The following is a 27,820-nucleotide window of genomic DNA, read 5'->3' as shown; positions in this document are numbered from 1 at the left end:
TCGGTACCATAAAGCGAGGGAGATTATTGGTAAAGAAATGAATAGAATTGGTCCTTGCCCTGAGTGGGCTATTAGTGCAGTGAACTTGAGTTGATTGTGTGTTGACTGTTAGTGTTCAACTACCGATGCTGCAGATTGATTAGCAGCTTAGCCCAGGGTGAGGTGGTGCAGAGCAGTTGTGTGCTGGGCACCTCTGCTCCTGCTGTTGTCATGGGAGAGACCAAGCCTGAGGGGTGCTGCGGGTCTCATGATAGCTGCTTTCCTGATTGCAGACCGTGGCTCAGAGATGCAGTGATGGGTCTGAGCTGGCCGTGCTGGCCGGGACTTCAGTGAAGACTCTAGGATAGGGAGTACACACATGAGGGGGCTTGGAGTGGGATGTTGGGAGGGCTGGCCAGCTCTGAGTGACAGCATTTATTTTTGCGCTGTTGGTACCTACATATTAGGATATGTATTCAGTTGCTTATATATATTAACACCTTTTTCCAAAATTGGTCCTGTGATTGGCATGACTTAAAAATTAGAAGTGCAATTTTGTAATATTTGCAAGCCATCAATCTTCCAGTTTGCTCTGGAATATAGACATTAACTTTATGTGGAAAGTGGACACTCATTTCTTTAAAAATAGAGGGCTTGAAATCACCAAAACAGTGTTTTCTCAGTTGTTGGGGCATGAGTGTCAGAACCTCCAGTTCTATTCTAAGGGTGTTTCAGAATTATCAGAAAAACATAATTAATTCATTAAAAATAATTAAATATCATACAGTAGTCATAGGAGGGGATGGGGCAAAAGAGTGCAAAATTAGAGATTGTTAAAAGTAATAAGTTTGAGTTACTGCTGCTTCAAATGCGTAATTCTCTACCACAAATCAAAAAGATGGATTGTAAGATAATTCTGATGACTAATGGAAGCTCTGAAGGATTAATTTTTTTCCATTGTTTGACTTTCACATAGTTTTTGTTTTTATATTACTACATCACTATTCCAATCAGTTTATTACAATTGCCTGTTATAAGTTAGTGGAGTTTTATTGGAGATGTGTGTATAGGTATATACACACACGAGCAAATAGTGTGAGATTACACATTTAATTTTGCAACCAGATTTTATAGAAATTCAATAAAAATCCACTTTGCATTTTGTTTTTTTTAATCGATTATAGTTTGTGCATTTATTTGCTCTTTGTTTTCTAAATATATATGTTTAAGATAATATATATTTAAGATAATATGTAATAAGTAAAGTTATAATTATTTAAAACAACAGTGTTATATTTCTTTTAACACTGTTGGATCATTGAATTTTTCTGAAGTCTGAATGTCAGACAACTTAAGGGAAAAATATTCTTTACAATGTAGAACTCCTACATTTAGAAGGTTGATTAGTTCATCATTTATCATTTGAAAATAATTTGTACCTGTAAAGATGTTTATGTGATTTATGACCATGTTTGAATGATCATACCTCAATGGCTTTAATGAGGTAACTTGTAAACACTGTTTTTTACAATATGATTTACTTTGCTTTATAAAACTAATCTTTTTGAAGGGGGTAGTAGATTTGCCTGGAAACACAGTTTTTGAGAAATCCTTTTATAAATTTCTAATTTACCTTAGTGTATCAACATTCTGATTTTTTTTTATCTGCGTGGGAATTACGACCCATTAAGGATCCAGGTGCATAGGGATTTTCTTCACAAAATGCCCAGTAGAGCGAGTCCTGTGCTAATCAATGTGAGAGTAGTTAGCAGTTTGGAAAATACTCTGCTAATATTTTGTTTTCACACGAGGGCTCTTTTAGCCTTTCTTTCCCTACTGTACTTCAAGGTATTTTTAGCCCATGGCTGTAGAGGTTTGAATACTAAAGACAAGTTTGGATAGTGCTGAGTCTGTGTAGTGTTATCTTTTACACTTTTGGTAGCTTTAAAAACCTAGTGGTTTCTAAAAGTTGTTTTCCTTGGGAATGTGTGCATAGCAATGGTATGTTTATTGAGAAAATTATATGCTCCAGAGGTGACTTATCCTCGAAGTCACTGATAGAAATTGGGTTACAGGTAGTGATTGCTTTTGGTCACACTGCACATCAGAGTATTTGGAGAAAAAAATGGAGGTATGCTAGTGACAGATTCTCATTTCATTGTGAAGCTATTCTTTTAAATTAAGTATCTCTAGTTGCTTTTAAGTTGGAAACAATAAAGAGGAGGGATAATGTTTTATGAATCTTTCTAGAAATTTGAGGATGTCGTTAATACGTTTATTGACCTGATAAGAAATATCTATAAAAGGTGATGTTTTGCTCAAGAGAGCATTTGACTTTTTGGAGGTGAAGTGTGATAGGAAACTGGGAGAAGTTAGGAGTGGAGGGAGGACCAAGCCATTTACATTTAGAACTAAGAGCTTAGAAAATCCATCTGATGCAACTTCCAGTTGCCCATTTGATGTGGCAAAAACCTATACCCAATGACTAACATTTTATCATGTGGAATTTTAAAAAATCAGCTAAGTTTTTCAGCAGTCCTAAGAAACAGGAAGACCACATTTGCTACTATTGGAGTTTAACAAGGTTTATTTAAATTTATATAGATTCTGAAATTAGTTGAAAATGAGACTTCTGTGGGATTTAACATAAGCCATAGCCCGACTAGCATCCAGTGTATTCATCACTATCTCTGTGGAGCGTGGTAAATTGCCAAAGGGTAGTCCATCTTCTTGGACACAGCCTTTATACTCGTGAAAACCCAAGGACTGTAGTAGTGGTGTAGGCAGAGTCAAGGTTCATTTAGTCCCTTTCTACATGGTATCATTCCAGGGGGAGTGTTGCCTCTTATCTTTGATCTTAGAACTGGTGGGAGCATCCATTTCTCCTGAAGAAAATGGTTTTTGATGCTAGAAGGAGGAAGGTTTCATTTAGAACAGCTATTGCACCTTAAAAATCATTTGGAGAAGCTTAATGTGTGATACATTGGAACGAAGAATAAATTAGTGATTTGTCCACATTGCAGAAAGTTTCCTGTCAGCTGCCAGGTGAACTTTACTATTAACAATGAAGGGATAGTTGACAAAACTTTTGTAGTTGAACAGATAAAGGGCAGAAATGATAATGGGAGGTTTCCAGAGACTATTCCCAACTAAATCTGAAGTTAATTAAAGTGGTTTTCAACTTAGTTTAAAAATTTAGGGTGATGGTTTTCAAACAAGGTATAGTAAATACTTGAATGCTCACTACATGATTTTATGAATGCTTTCCAAATCCACGCACAAGTATCTAGATGAAAAGATGTTCTAGAAAAAACTTGCAGCTTCCATGTTGGTGTTCATCACCTCATTAGGTAGAATTAAATGAACATTAATCAGAAATGAAAATTGAGTGTATATAAGCATATTCACTCCCCTTTGGAGAACCTATTACAACATTACATAAACAGAGACAAAAATGTAATTTTTAACAAATATTGGGAAAAGTCATGACGTATTTTTTCTATGTTTTTCGTTGCAAAAATGCGTCATGACTTTTTCGACAACCCAATATATATATATTTTTAATATATATATATATTTTATATATATATATATATTATATATATATATATATATATACACACACACACACACACACACACACACATACACACACACACCACTAATGGTAAGAGGCACTGTGGTCTTTAAAGATGAATTAAATCTAGAGCCCACTCTGACGAAGCTTATGTTTGAGAGATTGAACATGTTGAGACAGACTGTGTAGTAGAAATAATAATAGAAAGCTCTTATACTGTATGCCAAACCCTATTCTAAACACTTTATATTAACTCCTTTAATTCTTACAACAACCTTATGAAGTAGTAGGTATAATAATTATTTTAGATGAGGAAACTGAAGTACAGAAAGATTAAGTAAAATTTCCAAAGTCATACAGTTAATGAGTAACAGAATTGTGTGACCTTGGTCTGGTCACAGATTACATGCTATAAACTGCAGTGTTTATTGATTCTTCAAAGAAAGCAGTGGGCACTCAAAGGAATGGTTTCTAAACCAAATGGCTTTTGAGGGGTCTTCACACGCAAATGGTCATGAGGTCTGAACTTACCATTTATATCATTGCTGACTTTCTGGTCCCAGAGTTTCAAAATGTTATTAATAAGCCTGCCAGAATGGTAAGTGGAAAGATTCCTTCTGTGGCTCTGAAGCTAGGGACATAGGAGTCCACCACTTGGGAAACATGTTCAGTAAAGAACACAGAATTATTCTGGCCTAGACGGATGCAGCAGATGAATTGCTGTGGGATTGACTTCTGTGTCTGGAGAACGGCTGACCAAGATGAGTAGATCAGGAGACTTGGGTTTCAGTGAACAAAGAGGGTATAGCCATGCACACACGAAGACAGATTTGTGCATACAGACTCTTAACAGGGAGTTGTCCTGCCCACTTTCTTTTAGTTAGGGTGGAAGAGAGCAAATTATTTAATTTTTAAAACTTTTAATTATAGGCGTTTTCAAACATACACACAAATGGCATAGTATAATAAACCCCACATACCCATTACATAGCATCAACAGTTATCAACATATGGCCAATCTTATTTCATTTGTTCCTCTTCCCTCCATCTGTCTCTACTGAAATACTTTGAAGCTGATTCCGATTATCATTATTTCATCCACATGTCTGTCAGTCACATATCTTCTAAGTGATAAGGACTCTTAAATACATACCAATACCATTATTACACCATTAAATAACACAGTATTATCAGATAGCCACTCAAATGTTCGGATTTCTTCAAATGGCTTACAAATGCCATATTACAATTGATTTGTTCAAGTTGTGAACTCAACGAGGTCCACACACACTGCATTTGGTTGATATGTCTTCAGTTTCTCTAGACCTAGAGTAGTTCCCTCTTTTCATTTTTTTTTCTTGCCATTTATCCATTGAAACAATTGGGTCATATATTTTGTAGCAATTTGCACATTGGATTTGGCTGATTATATCCACTTAGTAATTAGTATTTCGCATGTTCCTCTTTGCCCTGTAGATTGGTAGCTAAATAGAGATGAATGTAGAGATTCAGATTTTTGGCAAGAACATTTCATAGGTGGAGCTGTGTATTTCTTGTGGCATCACATCAAGAAGGGAATGATTTCTGGTTGTAGGTTTTGTTAAGATTGATCAGTGGGTTTAGGTGCTGTCAGCATGATTTGTGTAGACTGAAGTTCCCCATCAGCCTTTCACCTGATGGTTTTGGCCACCATCAATTATTTTTGTCTAAATTACTACTGTAGGGACTGGTTAATTTGTATTTCCAAACATTGGTGGACTCTGCAAATAGTAGCTGTAGTCAATCAAAAAAAAAGTTTGTGTTTGGGGCATACCATCGAATGCAAATTATAGAGTTAAGCATATCTCTGACTTAACTGCACCACTGTGAAGGATATAAAAGTATGGTACATATGCACACACATATACTCAGACATTTATTGTGATTTTCTGTATTATGAGAAAATTCAAACTGGACATTTATCCTTCATACCCTGGAACATGAGTTGACCTATTCATTAATTCGGCCTTTTTAACTTTTAAATGTCAAATAATAATTCTTGACATTTTTTGGTGAAGTTGTAGAACAAGTGGGTATGTGAGACCAGCTCTGCCACATTAAGACCAATCCTAAACTGGAGTCCACCTTTGTTTATTAATTTATATTCACTGCTTAAAATATTTAGGTCCTTCAGGGCATTATCTTCCCAGTACTCAGGAACCAGAATTAGTCATCGAAAGGCAGTTTGGTGAGAGTAGAAGTAAATAAGAGTTCTCATCCAGGATATAAAAAAACTGGTGAACTACTTGTGTTCCAATTAGCAATTGCTTTTTGATTTACTGGTATATCTTGTCCAACAGGTGTCATTATTCACCCTTCAGTAGTAACAATTTCTTACCCACCTCTCCTTTTTCACCATTCCCGTTCAGTCACCCATCTGGTAACTAAATTATTAGTTTCTCCTTCATGATGTTCCAAAATGGATTTGATCTTTCGTAATTTGTAAATAACAAATTAGAGAAATGTGTCAGGCTGCTCTTATGTACGCTGTATACAGGAAGTAGATAGGATACAACAGACCCTCTTTGAGTGCAATTTACTCTCAATTAATATTACTTTATTCTAACCTTTTAAAAACTTCAATTTATAGAATACATTTATGGGCAACAAATAGGAACTTAATTGTGTCCACTAAGAAATCAAAGTGTTATTCACATCTTAATGATTTTTAAATTGGGAGGTGGTATTCAACGGAGTTCGAAAAGAAGCCATTCACATGCTGCTGAGGGTGTAGTAGTGCTGTAGTTATTGCTTACACATGTACAATGTGAGCTTTGTGTACAAGATGTTACTCATTTTCCAGCTCTATTATTTGCTTTAGGAGTAACACAGTGGAATTTGAATTAAAATTTGGATTGCAAATTATTACTTAAAACTTCTTTAAAAAGATGCATAGTGTAATGCAGCACTGAAATGGAAAAAGTTGAGTATAGAGAAGATTGTTATATGTTGTGCAACTCAAGGCAGTTAAAAATGCCAGCTATCTTTTTTAAAGCTGAAAGACGGCTGACTAACTTGTGTGTCATGCGGTTCTATCAGTAAGGAGCATTTCTGAAGTTAAGCTCCTGGCTAACTTTTTCAGAGAACCTATGTAAGTTCTAGTTATACATATTTTGAGAAAAAAATGAATCAACAAATTAGATCTATTAAGAAATACAGATAAACCCCCCAATTAAGATGTCTAAGTGAAAACTATTTGTCCGAAAGGTGTTAAATTGAAAACTTGAGATAATTCATTAATTTAAGAAATATTTGAGTTCCTTTGATATGCCAAGTACTATTATATAAAAAAACGGAGTCACTGGAGTGCTATATCTTAATTTCCAGTGGCCAGAAATCATCCAGATGAATATTTAGGTTCTGAATGTGAAGAATGCTTATGTTTAAATATTGACTGTGTTCCTGGTAAAAGAAAGGGGTTATTATATAAATGTATGGTATTGATGACTAGTTAAAAATTGTATAGTGTGGTTTGGTTTTTTTATGGTCCTTCTGCAGTTATTAAATTATTACTAAACTATTGATGGTGTTTTAGAATTGGGGAAGTCATCTTTGAAATAAAACTTTACTTCTAGTGCAAGCTACTGTAACAACGCTTATATTCCACTGCTTCACAGCAGTAAGTATCTCATATATTTATTTGAGTACAGGTTGTTTCCAGCCATCAATACAAATGGTCAGTAAAATTGAGCCTTCTTGTTATTTAAAGGTGCCAGTTAGAGATACAAGTTTACATGAAGGCTTTTCAGATTATCTTACTGAATTAAAACATATGCAAAATTATGTATAACAAGAAAATTGATTCCTTCTTTTGCCTTTCTGGATTCCTAAGGGAATCCAGATAGGATTTTCCATATAGAGAAAAGCAGGGTTATTACAGGTAACGTTTTATATGGCGGTGTGAATTATTCACTTTGAGGATAAGCTAATTGAGCAGTAGTAGGGTGAAGGAGTGAAGTCGTCATCTTGGAATAAAAAGTTAACTGTGATTCATTGAGGAGCCAAATAGAAAGGAGAAGAAGTAAATAAGACCCTGTCTCATTTTCCTGAGCTAGCATACTATGTTCATTCTTTGCTCTAAGAAGACCTTTGTGAAATCAGGAGTCTTCCAGGTATTTGAAGGACTTCTGGCTTGATAATCTTTGATAATATGTTATATCTGTTTATAAATTGACTTGATATATACGATAGAGAAAAATATATTCATAAATGATATCTTTCCACTTCATCTCTAATGGAATTGGAATATTTTCCACCTGTTTTTAGGCTTGCTTATACAGTAGATTTGGATAGTGTAAATAATCAGTTAGAAGTATTAATGGAAATAAAAGATTTGTTTCTTGAAACTGACTTCTGTTGCCTTTAGAAAATCTTAATATTGTTTACTTTTCAGTATTTCAAATATTGACACTCAGGTGTTTCCGGACACCAACTGGGTGTCCAACAATTCAATTCTGACACTATCTACCTGGAGTTAGCATCAGATCTCACAGGTTAAAGGTTCAGCCCCACAAAACTGCCTCCACTTCAGATCCAGCTGCAAATATGGTTCCCAGGCTACCCACACTTCTGCTTGGCTGACTACTAGTTAGATAGTTCCCTTGACATGCCCTCCCCCCCTTCCCTGCCAAGTTCAGTTATTTGCTAGACCAGCTCACAAAACTCAGAAAACACTTGACTTATATTTACCAGTTTATTTTAAAAGATGCAACTTAGGAAGAGCCCAATAGAGAAAGATGCAGAGGGCCAGGTGTGAGAGAGGTTTTGCAGAGCTGTAGTGCTTGCTCTGGGTGTCAGCCTCCTAGGCCTTTGATGTGTTCACCAACCGGGAAGCTTCCAAACTCATTGTTTAGGGATTTTAGTGGGGGTTCATTATCTAGGCAGGATTAAATCATGGGCCATGGTGATTGAACTCAACCTCCAGCCCTTCTTTTCCTCTGTGGAGCTTAGGGGATGGGGCTAAAAATGTTATAACCCTCTAATCACTTTGATTGATCACCTGATTGATTTTTCTGGAGACCTGTCCCCATCCAGAAGTTTTGACGTTGCCTCCCTCCCCCACCTCATTAACATAAACTCTGGCTAAGCTGAAAGGGGCTTGTTATGAATAACAAAAAAACACTCCTATCATTCAGGAAAATCCAAGGGTGAACCTGGGATAAAAACTAAATATAGGTCCATCCTGTCCTGTCCCCCCACCCCGCCAAAAAATGAGAGCATTCCTGTGACACCTCTCATAAGCCGAAATGGTATAAAGGGAAGAAGCAATTACCATTATTTTATATGGAAAAATTTTTGTTCAAGTGTTGAATTTTGGGCCTGGGAACACTCAATGTCTTTATTTTGTTCACCACAATCGAAATACTTAATTATGTCCAGTTTTATGCTAAATGTAACACCCTCACGCACTACTTAGGCTTTTCTGATACCTTAGGACACACCTTGCTAACGGATACACAAAGTAAATTGAGAAAAAGCACAGATGCTCAGACGCAGCTATGGCGCTTGATGCTGAGATGCTGAGTGTAGTTTCTGGGAAAAGAGCTTGGTGGTCATTCTCAGTGCTTGGTGTGGGCAGCCTCTATAATGGCTTCCTGCAAAACAAATGTTGAATGCTATTTTCATTTTTTGCCTTTTTTCATAAAAGTGAAAATCCACTCTGGATTTCTTTCATTTAGCAAAAATAGGTGTCAATGTAGGTCTTCAGTAAAAGTGAAGAGGCGTAATACAAACTTTCAAAAACTATATACATATAAAAAATATTTCTCATATCATAAAACTGTAGCAAAACTACCTTGCATGCAATAAACCCATCCATAGCTTTGAACCCATAAGGTTTCTAGGAGGGCTAGTGTACACTTCACCTGGAAAGACCAGTAGGTACCTAATATCATTTTGGACAGTGGACAGTGGACTTTCTGTTGTGAAAAGGATCAACATGCCCTATCTCCTAGGACCAAAGAGGTATCTTCACTGTGATGCTAAATTGTCTTTTTCTTACAGTTTCTTTTTCCTCACCTACTTGCTAATGAAGTTTATATAAGATTGAGTAGCTGAGTTAATTACTTATGACTGGTAGGAATCCTCATTGGTATTTTTGTCAGATAAGGGGAAAAAAATTAACATTTGATGAAATTCTGGCTTTCTTGTGTGGTTAACAGTATTATTCTAAGTATACTTTTCAAGGAGAAGTCGGATCTGGTTGTTTTGGTAGCTCCTGAATTTGGGTGCTGCTGCGAATACATTAGCTGTCCCCTGAAATACAGACCTGCTTGCCCTGTGGCCTGGAGCCACTTACTAGAGCTCCACGTCAGTGGCCCTTGGCCAGGAACGGCCCTGCGTTTCCTTTGTTGTGTTGTACAGATGTTCTTTTCTCCAGGGTTTGAAGCACTGATCGAAAAATCAACTGATGGTATAGGTAGAAAAATGGTTAACCTACTTATTTTATTTATGGGTGATGGAAAAGAAAGTGACAGTGCTGATGGTAGGATATTGTGGAGTTTACCAAGCAGGAAAAAGAAATGGACCCAACACCAGTGGGCACTTGGTTCCTTGCTGGATGGAGTTCAAGCAAGCCGCTCTGAGAAGCTCTGTTGAGTGACATGTGCCTCTGTCTCAATGGTGAAGTTGGCTGGACGCCCCTGCAGGGCTGTGGAGTATTGATGAGAATTGGAAGGAGTCTTGTGGCTTTTCTTTACACAGTTTTCATAAGTTTGTGTATTATGTGCCTTGTCCCACTAGAAAGATGGGTATCAAACAGTAAGAGTCAGTTATATGGATGGTTTTCCAGAAATCCTGGCATCTTCCCATTGGTATGTGGTGAGACAGTCATGTAGAACTTTGGGGGAGCTGGTGAGGAGCCTAATTACAATGTGGAGGGGTCTGATTGGGAGGCAGAGGTCACTGGATGGCCTACACATCACAGAAGAAGGGATCACTTTGACCATTCCGTGTGGAAAGTTTTGTTGGAGTTGATCAACATGGCATTTGTGTCTTACTTGTCTCCATGGAGCCTCTGTTGATCACAAATTTGAGGCATACATGCCCTCAAAGAACATACATGCCCTGTGGATCTGGCATTATGTGGATTTTAAAAAGTGTTCCGAGCACCTGGGCAAGGTGCTGAGTACCTTTACCGACTTGCTATGCTGTGACCCTTCCCACTTCTGGCTAGAACTCTCAGCAATTTGTAGCAATAGTGCTTCTACGTGAATGGAATTAGTGCGGTGTGTAGCAGATTAGGCCTTTCTTAGTAATGATTGTGAGGATGATGATATAAAAGGGAATGCTAAACAAGCGAGAGACAAATGAAGAACTCAGAATTATTAGCACGTCCTTCCTCTTCTCCCCTGACCGGGGACGAGGTTGTGCTGACAGTAATGGCTGCCTCCTTTTGAGTATCCATTTGAAACCTTCTCAGGTGGGTGTGTAACTGGAATTCCAACTCTTTAGATTCCCACGGAGGCTGTCCTTGCACAATCGTTGGAGCATGGTGTTGTGGGGGGATTGTGTTGGCTAAGCTTTTCCCATTTTGTTGGAGATTAAAATATTGTTAAATTTAGCTGATCCACATACCTTCAGAAATCTCAAAAGATATCATTTGTGAAATATTACAAAATGATAGGGGTGTGGAAATATCCAGGTTATATTATTTTTCTATTTTTAAGGTCATTTTTTTACTTGTTCTCTAGGCCTCAATAATATTGGTCCCTTTCAGAAAGCTTTGGTATGGGTAGCAAGGAGATTATAACTAAAACAGAAACAATGAATGCTTATTGTAGAAAAACTGAAACAGAAAAATAGCAAAAGAAAAAAAATCATCTATAATTCAAGCAACTTGAATTAATCACCAGTGATATTTTAGAGAATGACCTGTGTGTGCTATGAATTATCGTATTCACATATGCTTTACTAAAATGATTATTATACACATTTCTTATCACCCAGTTAAAAGTGCTTTGCTATTTATTAATATTTTCTGATGTCAGTAGTCATTTATTTGTGTATTTATTTATTAATTTGGTGGTAGTGTCATATTCCATTGATGGATGTGCTATACTTTTTGTAACTGATATAACATAAATATCACTGCTTAGAATAACTTGATTTGCATATTCTTTAACTTCTGAAGGAGTAAATTCTTAGGAATGGAGTTACTTGGTTAATTGTAAGGACATTTTGAGATATTTGCTAGATATTTCCTTCTTAGAAAGTGGAACAATTTATATTCCTAGTAGTCATTTACTTGTTCATTCATTTGCCTGTGTTCATTTGTTTACTTAGGGATTTTGTGTTAGGGATTTATGTGTCAGGCATAAATCTAGGTGTTGAGGAACCTGAGAAATGGAATTGCTGCCCTCCTGGAGCCTAGGGGGCACTGGCGAAGGTAGATACCAAATAACTACAAATAGACGTAAAAATACAGCTGTGGTACGTTCAGAAGGGAGTACCTACTTCTCTTACCCTTGTTAACTGACATTAGGAGTCTTATGTGTCGTATTAAAGGCAAAAATGGAATTTTAACTTTTTGGATAACTGGAAGAATTTGATGATTTTTTTCACGTTAATGGTTTATTTATATTCTTTCTTTTAGCAAGTACCTGTTTGTGTTCTTTGTTTATTTTCTAGTTGGGTTATTTGCTGTCCTATCTATTCCACTCCCCACTGCTTCTGTTTGTCATTTCAGAAGGCAGTGACTTCAGCTGGGGCTGTGAAGTTCAGACAAAGATTTTTTCTTTTTGCCCCTCAGTGAACCTGGGGCTCTCCACAGGAGAACTTGGGACCATGGAGCTCCAAAGCCAAGATTCTGCTGAACAGAATCTGTTTCATTCTGTCTGCATGACTGTGTGGATACCTCAAGTCCTGTTTCTGTCAATGAAGCCTTGGCGTTTGTGCTGTGTTGGTAATCCCAGCAGGGTCTTCCTGCATCAGCGAGCACCCCGGGTATTTTTGAGGAGCTTGGAGTTGGCCATTTTAGCCTGAGGAATTATATTGGGGTGTCGGAAAAGTCATGACATATTTTTTCTGTTTTTCGCTGCAAAAATGTGTCATGACTTTTCCGACAACCCAATATTTGCTTGCTGGTCTCAGAAGTGGTGCCTTGTGGGATTTAATTAATTGCTAGCTCAAAGGTGTGGTTACCTATAGAAACCCATAATAATGACATTGTGCGTAATTGACTTAAAATCACTGGTGATCACAGAGGGGCTCATATCATCAATGTCAGAGTTGATGGTTAGCAGAATCAGAGAATGAAGAACCAATTATGAGTTTCTAATACTAGGTTTAGAAGGATTTTAGGGCATATTTTGAGCTTCATTCCATGAAACTTGATAAGCTCCCCATTTTGCTGTGATAGAAAATGAGTTAAAATTTTTTTTTCTTGTTGGATGATCAATTTGGGAGCAAGTTTGGGTCTTTTAAGCCTTCACATTCTCCATGAAGACTTCTGTTAACCAGACAAGAGCCTTTTAGTCAAGTACAGTATACAACAAGTAACATGCTTCTTTTTTTTTTAAGCTGAGCCATCTTGCTACCTGTTGGCAGCTCAGTGACTGCTCAGCTCGGGCTGGACTCGAACCACTGTTGCTCAGAGCTCAAACTCTTGAGCGAGCTCTTAACCAACTGAGCCACTCGGCCGGCCCCTACATGCTTCTTTTTATTTTAAAGATTTTTATTGGGGAATGGGGGATGGGAACAGTGCTGGGGAATTGGGGGAAGGGGAACAGAGAAGTTGCTGTCCTTTTGTTCTTCAGTCTAGTTGTGGAGGACGTTGATTCACTGGCCCAAGTTGGCACCATCATTGCGCTCTTCCCGGGTGAGGCAGATCAGTCGCCGGCTTCTGGACGGTGGCTCACTGCTTTTGCTGGCTGCTCATGCTGGCCGCCAGCCACACATGGTAGCCCATGGCAACCCACTGCCACAGGGGCTGCAGCCTATGCCGTGCCGGCGACTCAAGGCAGCCAAGCTCCAGGTTGAGCTGTTGTTCAACATCTTAGCTGTAGAGGGCAGTGTGACTGGCCCTCATATGTGGGATCTGAACCGGGGCCCTCTGGCGTCCCAAGCCAGCTCTTAACCATCGTGCCACTCGGCCAGCCGTAACATGCTTCTTTTGCCTTTGTCTGGAGTCTATAAGATTTTGCTTGAAGCCGTTATGCTTTTGTGCCAAAGCAGTACTCCTTCCAGAACTGATGGAGAAATATTCCAGGTTAAAAAAAAAATCTACCCAGGAAGAAGACGATGAATCATCTGCCAGAGGTCAGGAATGCTGAGAGTGAATTATTTTGGTTCTTTGGCAGCTGAGCCTCTGAGGCCTCAGCTTGTCAACTGAAGAAAATGTTCAACATTTAGGAAGCATTGGTGTTAGTGAGATACCACCCTCGTTCAGAACCTTACCATCATAAACCTCGACATAATTGATAATAGAAGCTGGGAAAAAATGAATGACAGTGGCTGACACAGTTAAACATACTAACACCTTTACTCTCTTCCCAAGGCCCCTCTGAGGAAGGCGATGTTAATCTCAATTTAGCAGGAATGGAACTCAGGCAGAGAGGTGAACTTACTTGCCCAAGAGTATATATAGCTGTAAGTAGCAGAGCTGAGATTGAAAACTAGGTAAACTGGCTCTACCACTCCATGTTGTCTTTTCTGGTTTCTAATTGAGCACGATTTGGATGGATGCTGGATTTGGAGAGGAATAGTGATTTTTATGGGATAGTAGTTTAAACGAATCTACAAAGCAAAATGAATTTCTTTTTTGTTGCTCATAGGTTTTATTGGTGTAAAAGGTATCAGAGTAGTTTCCATTTTTTCATAAGCTACTCTTTACCAGCTATTGTATTTTTAAGGTAAGTTCATTTTCACCACGGCAGTGTTGCCAGGTAAGGGATTGTTTTAATCTTAGTTTTACAGGTGTGTCAATGACTAGACCATAGAAATGTCCCTGGTTTTATCCTTACCAGCGTTTCAGTGGTGATCATTTAGCATCTAGCAAATATAATTTTCTTCCCTATTCGTATCCTTTAGCCTCTTCCTACTGGATTCCTTTTCAATTTTGACAGGATGCCAAACAAAGCAGTCTTTGTGCCTAGGTCCGCTACCTTTTCTTTTTGTCTCCACTGCCCTGCACATAGCTTGTGTATAATTGTGATATTTGTGCACCTGTGGCTATATAAATTATTATAGCACTTGCCCAAAATCCATCTTACACAGACGTTTCAAAATATGTTAAAAGTGGCTGTTGTCATTTACTTGGTTTCCTAAACTCAGAACAATCCAGTTTCCAGAATGCTTAGCTGCATCATGGATGATGAATAACTGCTTTATTTTATTGATGGGAGTTCAAAGTTCTAAGTGAGATTTATGAATTTTTGGAAATTGCTCATGTATCAAAGTCTGGAGGAGGACGGGGCAATATAATATTAGCTGTTAGAAGCTCACTTAATACTTGGAATGCCTGAGATTGCAAGTCTAGGACAGAACTGACAAGGTTTCCTATTTCTTCTAATTCCAAGTCTAACATCCTTTCTCTCTTATTCTCTTGAACTTATGAAATGAATTAGGGCACTCATTACTTAATAATTTCAGCAGAAAAGGGAATGGAAGTAAATTCTTGTCTACCACTTCATTTCCTCATTTCTGAAATTCTTTGAATATAAAGTTGCATAGCTGGAATTGTGTGTTCCTCATTTCATAACCAGTGATTACAAACAATTAAAAAAGTTATTCTGTTGGGGCCAGCCGAGTGGCTCAGTTGGTTAAGAGCTCGCTCAAGGGTTAAGCTCTGAGCAACAGCAGTTCGAGTCCCAGCCCGAGCTGAGCAGCTGCTGAGCTGCCAACAGGTGGCAGGATGGCTCAGCTAAAAAAAAAAAAAAAAGTTATTCTGGATTCTCTTTCTGTTTTGAAAATGAGGTACTAAGAATTAGAGCCAAGGGAGAAATGAGAGTTTAAGGCAGTCCTTTGTGCTCAGCACTTGTAGGTCAGTCGCCAATATTCTTGAAGGTATTACATGAGTGACTTGCCATTGTACTTCAGGTTCTCGCTTTTTCCTCTCTTTGGTTGTAGGGAACTCCCTGTGGTGGCAGTGGGGGTTCCTTAAGAGGGAGTGACTCTGATTGCTTTTTGATTATTCCTACCTAGTTCCTTTGGCCTGTGAACATTGGCCTAAAAGAGCAACTGATTTTCGTGATTGTTAGTTGAGTGGTAGTTCCGATGGACTCCCTTGAGCTTGCTCACATGTCTGCATTTAGCTAGTAGGTCAATTGGGGCAGACTAAGCTCAGCTGGGGTGGCTGGGACTTCTAGACCTCTCGCTCCATGTGGCCCTTCATTGTCAAGGAAGCTGGACTGAAATGCTCTATGTTTAGACTCCGTAGCTTTCCACGAGGGTGAAAGTGGAAGCCGCAAGGCCTCACTCATATGGCTTAGCTTTGGAAGTCATTAAACATCCCTTCTGCTGTATTCTCTGGTCAAAGCGAGCCCCAAGGCCAGTCCAGCTCCAAGAGGTGGGGATATAGACTTCACCTATTTATGGGAGAGGCGGTGAAGTTACCTTGCAAAGAGGTAAGGACACAGGGAGCTGTGACTCATTGGTGGCTGTTTTTGTAACAATCTACCGCATAACCCACAGTGATCTCTTAGTATTGTGTCAAAAATGCCATCCTTTAGAGGCAGCTGTTGCATATCACAGGTCCTTCCTTGATCTTCACTGCCATCAACAATAAGGGCTTTGCTATTACTGTTTCAAGTTGGATGTTGAAGATAGGTAGATTCCATTCTTACACGCTCAGTGGGAGGATCCTGGTTCTCTCATTCTAATCATAAGGGTAACAGAAGCCCATTGGGTTGTATGAGAGGATAGTGCAATGTTGATAAAAAAAAACTCTAATAATTCTAATTCAGTAAATATTTGTTGAGCTGTTATTTTGTTCTAGCTACCTGTTACATCTGATTTGCAGAGCTCAAAGATAAATCAAGTAGTTAAACATTTAGAACAGAAAATTGTTCACAATTTGGTGATGGGAACAGCCTTGCGGAGGAAGGGAGAGGGTCACAAGGTGGACCAGTGTAAACAGCATCCCTCTGAGGAAAGACTGGTTTTGATGTTTTTGAGGACTATAAATAATGCTGCTTCTTAATGAATAATGAGGAAATGACACCTTTTCCTCATCTAGAAGGTGAAGGAGAGATGCTTTTGGTGACGTAGGTTACAGAGTGGTCCTCTTCCATACTTGAGCGGTAGACTCGCAGCTGCCCTTGGTGGGATCTTTGGCCAAGGCTGAACTTGATCAACTCATGGGCCAGCTTAGCTACTGGTAGAAAGTGATGTTAAAGGTTTGGATTGCTTGAGAAGATAGTGGAAGGGGAATATTCACGGCTCTTTTTCATCTTGCTGAAGGCTAAATAAAGCTGAAAGATGTCTTCCTTCCAACTTCAATATTCTGTGAACCTGTGAGTTGCCTTGTGCTCAGAATTACAGCAAAAGATATCCCTGGGCCTTAGTGAGTGGATAAGCTTGGACAAATTCTTGTTCTTCAGAATCATTGTTCTGAGTATTCTTGAAGATCCCATGCTTGGGGATGCTTCTCTCATGAGAACTCTGAGGAAGAAATTGTCTTAGATGATGTGGACAAGGCTGTTGAAATAGTACTAGGCATTCTCTTAGTTTTGAAACCAGAATTTCAAGGGTGGTACAGAGATGGATCCCATCAGTCCTTGGAGCGGCTGAGTGGGATGTAGGCTGCGGAACCACCTATGATTCTCGTGTTCCCAGTGTGTTGAACAGATGCCTTTATTTTCTTTATAAGCCAGAACATGAAAAATGTTAGGCAGTATGGCAGTATTACCCTAAAGGATATATATAGCAATGCTTTGAAAACGTGACAGGATGAGGACAGATACTGTTTTTCTCATCAGTCAGGGTGCTTGCTTGCAAACAACAGAAACTTATTCTAGCTAATTTAACCTGCACTTGAGCTGTCTGTGGCTATCCATGTCAGATTTATTCCCAGATCAATAAATATTTGCAAGTATTTTCTATGTCAGGCACTAAAGTGAAGTTTTAAGTATACAAAGACAATCTTTTCTCATAGGAGAGAAAATCTTCTCTCTTGCCACATAAATAAGATGTTTAATCATGCCTGGTGTCTTTCCTGTTGTGGATAAAGGGGAGGCATGTTTATCAGCATTGTTTGGTTAGGAATTGGTTATTTGGTGACAGCTTCACCAAAGGGGGAATTATAATCAGAAATTTATAACCTTTCTTGATCGATTACTTTAAACCCTGTTGTACAAATATTTAAATCCCTGCTAGCTTCTAACAATCTCCACAAGCCAGTTATGGTATCACTTCTTTCCTTATACCCTTTCTCCCTGTGGAAGTTGTTGCAGGCTTTTGAAAAAAATCTCTATTGATCTAATGTCCTATTTGTTTGTAGTTTTGTCATTAAAACTATCTGACTGCATGGTGACAGGTTGCCTTTAGGGTTTAGTTTTGGCGGCTCTTGAGAAAGGGGTTCTTAGAGAAAGTTAATTGGAGGAGAGATGTTAAAAAAAAAAAAAGGCTCATGCCTACAGATCTACAGCTAGCCAGAAATATCCCCTTGAAAGCATTGTAAAAGTTGCTACTTTCTACCTCTTTCCCAAATCTCACCTTTGATTGACTTTTTGGGGTGTTCCTTTTCCTCCTCAAGACTGCATTGTGAGTTCATTAGTTAGAGAGTTGGGGTGGGCTGCTGAGAACAGGCCACATAACTTGATCCTACTCTAAACCCGCTGGCACCAGTTTTCGGCTCTGAGTCATCTCTGCTGAGAAAGGCTTTGAAGTTTTATAGGATTATTTAGTATATGTTTTTAGTGAAAGATCAGACTATATACTTGGGTAGTTTTCAAGATAGTTGCAGATATTTCTGAAATGTAGAGAGTGTTTAAATCTAATTCATGGCAGTTAAGTCACATTCTGTTATACACATGCTTGCTTTTTCAGTAAGTGTCCTTTAAAGACCACAGTTTATTTTTGTTTAAATGTGAATGTAATGCTGAAAAAGAATCTGTGTGTGCATGTATGTTTGTGTTATATATAAATATTTGTTTCCAATAAAACAGTTTGAGTAAGTTTTTGTTGTAGTAATAGATTTTATTTGCTTGTAGAGGTTAGCTACTGTCCCCTCAAATTGGGCTTTTGAAGAGAGGGCTGATTTTGGGTTTTTCTTTGCATAGTTTTCACAGGGATTCTTTGTTCTGCTACTGTCCTGCATTTGGTCTTAACTCTTTTATCAGTGTTTCACCATATTGAGATCATGGATGACGGACCGTTAGTTTCAGACATATACCACATGGCAGGCGGTGTTCAGCTCTGAATTTGGGGAATTGGTGGGCATTGAGCTTATTCAAATTTATGATCACAGAAGTCCTGAACTTAATTTTACCTCCAGAAACTTTGTCATATAAAGTAACACTCATAGGTTCCAGGGATTAACACCTGGTATCTTTGGGGGCCGCTATTCAGCCTGCTACAGTCTGCCTTCTGGCCCCCAAATATTCACATCTGCCCCATGTGCAAAATACATTCACCCTACTCCAATATCCCTAAAAGTCTTAACTCATAGCATCAGGTCAAATCCAGATCTCACACAGACATCAGCTCAACAGTCCCAAAACTCATCACCAAAGTCATCTAAATCAGGTATGAGGGCGAGAATCTGGGTGTGAGCTATTTGACATAAAATTCCTCTCTATTTCTGGACCTAGAAATGAGAAGACAAGTTATCTGTGCTTCCAAAATGCAATGGTGGGCCAAGCATTGGATAAAATTGAAGGGAGAATAGGAGACAATTGGAGGAAGAAAGGAGTCAGCAGCCCCAAGCAATTTCAGAATCCAGCAGGGGAAATTCCATTAGGTGTCAAGGCCCGGGAATAATCCTCTGCCTTTAAATATTTCCTAAGACAGATTTCCAAGAAGTAAAAAAGCACATTCATTTAAAACTTTTTCTAATACATTGCCGAACCTCTCACCAGAAAAGTTGTAGCAATTTACTTTTGTACCGGCAATGTATTGTACCAGTGGTTACTTTATCTCGTCATTTTGATTAACATGTTATCATTAAAATTATATATATATATATATATATATATATATATATATATATATATAAATAAAATAAAACCTCTAAACTTTGCCAATTTCACATGAACAAAAATTTTAACTGTTATTGGTGTTGGAGCCTTTCATCATTCTTTAATTTTGTTTTCTGTTCATACCCTTGCCAATTTTTCTACTTATCTTGATTTGTGTGATATCTTTATTTAGAGTTTCTGATTTTATGAGGATTTTCCCAATTTAAATTAAAATTTTTGCATTTTAATTTTTTAAAGTTTTTTTTGTAATATACAGAATTTGCTTTTTTAATATAACAAATATGCCATTTTTCAGAGTATGTACCTTTTGCATGTTTAGTTTTAATGTCCTTCCTGTACTTGCTGTCAAACGAAAATTACTTTAAAGTAAATACTTGGTGTCTGAAAGGCAAATTAAGTGGAAAATTCATGCTGTATTATGCTTACTTCTGAAAATGATGTGTCTGGTCTTGGGAATTCGCATTATCCTGTAGAAAGGCCACCCCTGGGAACTGGTCCAGGAGCCACATCTGTGCTCCTGCCCTGCAGTCTTGTCCAGCTAGTGGGGCACACTGAAACTTCCACATCTCATGGGAAGCACTAGGCTGAGCAGGGGGAGCCCTGTATTCCGTCTTTTGGATCCATTGAGGTGGGAAAGTGTTTGGATTGCAGAGATGTTGGTTGAGTAGGTAGATATATCTTTGATAAACGGTGAAGAGTGAATGCTGGAAAAATTATCCTTAATACGTTCATGAAACCAAGATGTGCTTAGAAATGCTTAAAACCCAGGTCTGTTACAAAGGTTCTATATGCTAGAATCCTAAAGAAATGATTTGTAAGATTTATTGACAGAAAGAAATATGGTCAGTGAGTAAAGCATGTTATAAAACAGTATTGTGGTGTGATTTTAATTGTAGAGAAAAATGATGTCCGTATATATGTATAGAAAATAGTCTGCAATAGACGATGATTAGTTTGGGGTAATTGGACTTATAAGTTTAAATATTTTTAAAAACCCAATGTATTTTATAGGTGTATATGTAATATATATTTTTGTTTTATCTCTTGTGAATTTTCTGGCTTTTTTATAATGGACGTGCTTGGTTTGTATAATAGAAAACATTGATACCTTCCCCCTCCCCACCCCAAAGAGATTTCTCCAAATAAATGATTATTTGGAACCTTGTGTTATTAATTTGAAGTTGACTCAAGCATGATATTTTTTAGACAATTACGGTTGCAAATGCTTTAAATTCTTCACTCAGTTGTTTATATTACATTTGAGGCAAAACTCTTTTATTAAACTAAGGCATTAAAGTGTAACATTGGCAAGGTAATAGTTTAGTATTTTCCAATATATCTGCTGAGGTACATGAGTTTTATAGTGGTACTTTCGTTTGCAAAAGTGTTAGCATCTCTGAACCATATAAACTTGAAGCACTGAGAATTGTTTTCTGTTTTACTGGAGCATAATGAATAATTTATGGATAGTAACAATGTTAGATCATTTTAATTTACTTTTCCATAATTCTGAGAAATTCATTGTTGCCTTTCAAAATATTATATTAACTATATGTTAAAGCCAAGTTTTCTGCCTTTTGGTGTGAATTTCTTATGCCCTCAGAATAGTACCTGTTTTATAGTACTTGAAACTTTTACTTTTTATTTGTTATTTCTTAGGTAAACGCAAAGCACTGAAGTTGAATTTTGCAAACCCACCTTTCAAATCTACAGCAAGGTTTACTCTGAATCCTAACCCTACAGGAGTTCAAAACCCACACATGTGAGTATTTCTGGTAATCAAATAAAAGGCTCAACTCAAGCAAAGGTTTTAAAGTTACAGTATTTTGTGAATTTTTTTCAAGTTGAGGGGTTGGTATTTCTATTATTTTTATGGGCCATTTGAAATATTACTATTTGAACTTAAATAGAAAGTTATTGGTGCTATAGGCTGAAGTAGGTAAACACAGTTTTCCTTTTTAAAATTTACTTGAAGGGAAAAAAAATCACTGAAGATCCAGATATATTTATATCTTTTTAATTTCCCTCTCACTGAACTGACTATATTGTTTATACCTTTACGGATTTCCAGTTAAATTGTAACTGATATTTAGGAAACTTAACTCTCCCCTGTAGATATGTACAAACCATTCCCGCTGACTAGGTGACAAAATAGATTCACATTCTTAATAAACTGAATTCTGAGAGATTTCCATGTCACAGTAAATTGAAAAAATGTGTACATGTCAGTGTACAGGTGTCAGTGAATATTTAAAAAATTTGTTCCCTGAATATTTTTATTAAAAATAGAAATGATGTTATAACATCTCACTGAAAGTATTAGAAACATGTTAGTTAAATTAATGCCTTCAGAATAATATTTTACAGAAATCTTTGATTGAATTGAAGTGATATATTAATTAGTAATGTCTTTCCCCCCCAAAAAAACCTATCATGAATAGGGTCAAAAGCAGTGGTTTTACATTTATAGTCATGTCTATAAAAATAATTTTCACCTAGTTCTGGTATTGAGAACTATAAGGCAAGTGGTGGAAAGTTTGATTAAAAACTGTCAGAATACATTATTTTATAGTTTTTAATAATATCTCAACAATTTGTATTCATACCTTATTAGACTACAAATATATTTATTCTTCGCAAAGAGGCACATTTATTGCTGTTTTCTTTTGATGTTAGGTATGCATTGTATTTGCAGAAAGTAACAGATTGGTAGAAGGAAGAGTGTTTTGCAATAGGAGTGCTGAAAATATTTTATTTTTAAAACAGCAGCGTCTAGAAAGGAGTAATGAGTATATGTGTGTATCTGCTCTTATACTTCACCTATAACCATGAATGGAATGAAAGATAATTTAAATGAAAACTGGAGTAACAGTTTATGTGACTGGGAATGGTGTCTGTCAATTTTCTTACACTGGTGTTCATAGTGAGATTTCTTGTCAGAGCTCAGCCTAGAGTCCCAGCCTTTTTATCTTCTCTGAAGCATCAAATGGGGGCTATAGTATTGAGAAAAGAAACTCGTAGCACTTTTTAGTCAGAGCTTCAGCAGTGAGGAAACACTTTTGAAGAACCTCCTTCCTCCTTTCCTAGAATTTTTAGTGACAGCTAGTACAAAACTAATTCTTGAATGTAGTCCATTTCTATTACCTTGGTTGCTACCTACACCATATATTTGAAGTCTGTGAAACAAAGGATATGCAATAATTGCTAAACTTAACAGATTTTTCTTCTTTTTTTAAAGCTCCCCTCTCCCCCAAGAGAAGGACAACCTGACTCATATTTAGAACTGGAAAATCATTCACATATATTTATATTCTCTTACCTCAAGAGTTTTTTCATGTATAGGGAGTTCATAAACAATTTTTTTTTGATTAACAGTAAACAGGGTGAAAAAAGCCTTTTCTAAAATTTGAGTCAATCAGATTTTTTTAAAACCTACTTCATAATAATCCTACAACCAGCTATTTTCTTCTTATCCTTTGTCTCTTCCCAGCAGTTAAAAGTTTGAGAGGACAAATAATAGGCATTTTTACTGTTTGATAGAATCTTTTGAATTTTATTTTCGTATGTAAAATTTTAGACCCAGGCTTTGTTTGAATTTTATTATTGCATTGGTTTATTATCTGGATCAGGAATAACAACTTACCTGCATAGATGTTGGTCAAAGGCAGTTGTTTCACTACTTACTTAGGGTGGCCTATCTCCTCTGCCTCCACACCCACTTCCGTTATCCTTGAGTTGTGTACTATCATGCACTAAAAACCGCTGTTGGTCAATGTTTAGGATAAGTAGTTTGCAATTAGAAAATAAAACTTGCAGTTTGGGGGGGCTTTGAAAAAGATACCTCTGTGCTATGTTATATGTTTACGTCTTCTAAAATTTCCTTGAACTTTAGTTACAGATATAAATATAAAATGTTTTCATGAATTTAGGAAAAGATAAGATGAAATATAAGCAACTAATGAAGTTAAGATATGTCCCAGGAACCAGTTTCAGATCATCTGGCATTTGATGTCTCCTCGCTACAGAATTCTGTGAAAGAGCAAAAAAGAAAAAAATTAAGGCTGTCTTTATTTTCTGAGAACCTACAGTTTAAATAAATTCTAAGAAATGACAGTTGGCTATAGCAATTCAAGAAATAAGGCATAAGGTAATACAGATTGAATGTCAAATGAATGGTGCAGGAGCAGGTAAGACCACTTTAGGGAAATAACTTGGTGAAAAGTTTCACAAAGGAACAAGATTTGAATTGGATTTGGGAAGACAGGAAGAGAACAGATACTCGTAGGCTCGTAGGTAGAGAGAACAGATAGATGGAGAATGGCATTCTGGTGAGTGTAAGTACAAGATAAGTTTTGGGTACCACGTGTAGATCTACTTAATTATAGCAGAGATGTTACTTGTATATATTACCTATTTCTATCTATCACTGGAAACTTTTAGCATTTTTGTTTTTTTTCTTGGTGTTCCGTAATTATATGAAGATATTCTGAGGTTTAATTTGAAGAGTCATGTATCTGTTTCTGAGAAAATTTCTGCTGTTTTTTTCTGATAGATTCCTTCATGTTTTTCCTATTTCTCTTTCTGAAATGTGTGTTTTTTGGGTGTTGAACCTCTCGAATACCCTGGGTCTTTGAATTTTCTTTTCCTATTTTTCATCTTTTTGTTTTCTTGCTCTGTATCTTAGGATTTATTTTCTTTATTCCTTTATTTTCTGAACCTTCTGTGGAATATTCTATTTCGGCAATTGATTTTAATTTCCACGAGATGATTGTGGCTTCTTTTTATTATCCTATTCTTAATTTATAGATGTAAAATCTGGAATTTTAAAGTTCTTTTCTCTCCTCTAGGTAATCTGTTTCCTCAAAGGTCAGTTTTTCTTTTATCTTTGTCTTTCTCCTTTGTGTTAGTTTTTTCCCACTTGTCTTATAATTCTTGATTATCCATTAATTGTTGAGGATGAAAAAATTAGAAGGCTGATTGGAAGCTCTGGTTATTGACGGTCAACTGGTGAGCTTGACTTTACTTTTCTGAGAATGTTTTGAGAAGTGGCTGTCAGGCCATGAGTATTCTAGATGCCAGAATGAATAGGCCAACATTCACCCTATGAGGACTATTTCTCTCCAAAAACTATGTTTATTTTCTTGAGAGACATGCTCTTTTTCTTTTTCTTTTTTTTTTTTTTAGGGTAGTGGAGAGGGAAGGAGGAACTGACTAGACCTTTCTTCTAGAGAGAATTTTAATGAACTCATGTTTCTAGGCCTTCATACCTTCCAACTATGGATCCTCTCTAAGGTTCTGTTGGGACCATTATTTATCTCTCATCTCTGCTGCTTGCTGCTTTCCCTACACCATGTGTTATGAGCTATAGTTTTCTCTATTACTTTTTTTTTTATACCCCTTATTATGGAAAGTTGTAAATACATCCAAAACTGGAAAGTGGTAGGTGAATCTGTATATATTTAACGATCAGCTAAAGCATCTTCAGCAGTTCATGTGGCCAGTGTTGTTTTTATCTATTCCCCCATCCCCTCAACCCCTTAGTTTTAACCAAACCTCAGACATATTATTCCATTTATTAATATTTCAGGATGTATTTCTAAAAGACAAGGACTACTTTTTAAAAACAATCATAATACTATTATGACATCTAATAGAATAAATGATTCTTTAATATCATCAAATAAGTATATTACATCAACTTCTTTTTTTTAATAGTTTGAAGCAGGATCTAAACAAGGTTCTGCATTGCAGCTGGTTGATAAGTCTTTGAAACCAGAGTCTCTTCTGTACAGTTGATCAGTTTTGCTTTGTCTACGCATCTTTGTTTGCTTTCAGGCATTCAGAAATTTGTTTAAATCTCTTAGTTTCTTTATTTCCTTAAAACAAAAAAAATCATTCTTTTCATGTAAGTCCTTGAAAAGTGAGGAGAGAACCTGAACAAGGAACCCTGATTTAAAAAAAAATTTTTTTTTTTAAGATTTTATTGGGGAATTGGGGGAGGGGAACAGACAAGTTGCTGTTCTTTTGTTCTTCAGTCTAGTTGAGGATGTCGCTTCACTGGCCCATGTTGGTATTATGATCATTGGGCTCTTTCTGGCTGGGCAGATTGGTCTCTGGCCATTGGACGGCCGCTCACACTGGCTACCGGCCACTCATGCAGGCTGCCGGCCACTCACGGTAGCTTATGGCAGCCCCACTGCAGCCTACACCGTTGCCAGCGACTCATGGCAGCCCAGCTCCAGGTCGAGCTGTTGTTCATCTTAGTTGTAGAGGGTGCAGCATCACTGGCCCATGTGGGATCCGAACCGGCGGCCCTGCTGCTCAGAGCTCGCTCTCCCAAGCCAACTCTTAACCAATGAGCCACTCGGCCAGCCCCAGGAAACCCTGATTTTTGATTATCATTGGTTAAAATTATAAACATTTCCAACATATAAAGAAATGAGTATTATAATAGAGACTCTTATACCTACTATCTAGATGTAACAGATGTTAACATTTTGCCCTTTGGCTCTTTAAATGAAAGATTAAGCTGTAAAACTAAAGAGTAAAAGGAAAATATGTGACTACCTTTTAGATTTCCATCAGGATTGGATTATTCTAGGCACTATAAGTCTTTTAAATACCCAGGGGTATTCTTATAAATGTGACAGGCTTGTGTTAAAATCATAGTTCTGTGTATAAATTTGACATGAACAGAAGTAGGTATTCTGTTATAGTCTGCTTTGATCATGCTGAGTAAAGTGTGAATGCTCTCAGTGTACTGTGTCGTTTAGGATGCTCCAGATACAATTGTTATTCTGAAAGAACAGCCCTTCTATTTTCACAACATATCCGAATTGTACAAGAAGAAATACTAACTTAAAAGCTAACATTGGAAATAAGTAATGATGCGTACAGATCCATTTTGGAGCATATGTTCTTAGTTGAAGGGAATGTCTTTGTTGAGACCAAGAGGTCTTTAGTATCTCATTTGTCTTCATTACATTTGAGCAGTAAAAGGCTCAGTTGTGTTATAGAACATCTAGGAAGTAGTTTTAAAAAGAAGTTTTAAATTCCCCTAGGTAATCATTAGTGTTCTTAATTCCGTGATGAGCCTACTCAGCAGAGCTTTATCTTAAAACTAGAGCCGTAATTATAAATTATCTAGGCACTCACTGCTGGTTAAATTGTGAAAACTTTACGTTTTAAACTTTGCTACCTTGGGTTAACCATTTTAGTCAATCTTGGAGCCCCGATTTCTATCCCAGCATCATCACTATCTCTTTCACCTTGAGTGTGTCACTTAACTGATCTCAAGTCAGTCCCGGAATTCTAATAGTGACTTTAATTATTCTATATGATGAATAATTAGGAGAGAGAGTTGGGGTGGGGGAGAGGAAGAGAGAATCGATCCAGTTTTGGGCTTTCTTTAAATAAAATCTTAAGCACAAGCCTGATGGGCTAAGTGTTACGAGGTGGGAGAGGGCTGTTGTCTGCATTCATTCCCCAAATAGTCCCTGGGACATCTCTGGTTAATTCCTAAGTGGGAAAACCACTAGTTTTTCATCTCTGAAATGATTTTTTTTTCTTCTTTCTTTCTTTCTTTTTTTATTAGTTTCAGGTGTACAAAACAATGTAATAGTTAGGCATTTACATCCCCTTACAAAGTGATAACCCCTCTCAATCTGTTACCCATCTGACATTGTATATAGCTGTTATAATTCCTTTGACTCTATTCCCTGTGTTGTGTTCCATATCCCGTGACTATAAATATATATAAGTATATATATATATTTAATTATAGCTGACATTCCATATTATTCAGTTTCAGCTTCAGGTGTACAGCGCAGAGGTCAGGCATCTACACAGCTTATGAATCGGTCTCCCTAATAAGTCCAGTGCCCATCTGGCACCCTACATAATCTTTACAACATTATTGATTATATTCTCCAAATTGGTTTTCATATCCCTGTGTCAATATTGTGACTACTAATTTGTACTTTCTAATCCCTTTACCTTCTCCCTGATCTCTCCTTCCCGTCTAGCAACCATCAGTTTTTTCCCCCCTATATCTCTGAGTCTGTTTCTGTTTCGTTTGTTCGTTTATTCT

General features: G+C 37.2%; 1 protein-coding gene across 4 annotated transcripts in view; it reads left to right on the top strand.

Annotated features, from left to right (window-relative positions):
• The window catches only part of MAP2K4 (mitogen-activated protein kinase kinase 4), a 127,075-nt gene that overhangs the window by 12,248 nt on the left and 87,007 nt on the right, over nt 1–27,820 (top strand). For all 4 annotated transcript variants that reach the window (XM_019654447.1, XM_019654449.1, XM_019654448.1 and 1 more), the window contains one exon: nt 21,391–21,493. In XM_019654447.1, coding sequence (XP_019509992.1) covers nt 21,391–21,493 — 103 coding nt within the window. The remainder of the gene's footprint in view (nt 1–21,390; nt 21,494–27,820) is intronic.

This window comes from Hipposideros armiger, unplaced genomic scaffold (genome assembly GCF_001890085.2).
Source record: "Hipposideros armiger isolate ML-2016 unplaced genomic scaffold, ASM189008v1 scaffold_222, whole genome shotgun sequence".
Lineage (NCBI taxonomy): Eukaryota > Metazoa > Chordata > Mammalia > Chiroptera > Hipposideridae > Hipposideros > Hipposideros armiger.
Note: the sequence above shows the minus strand (reverse complement) of the source record. Positions and strands in the feature narration are given on the sequence as shown.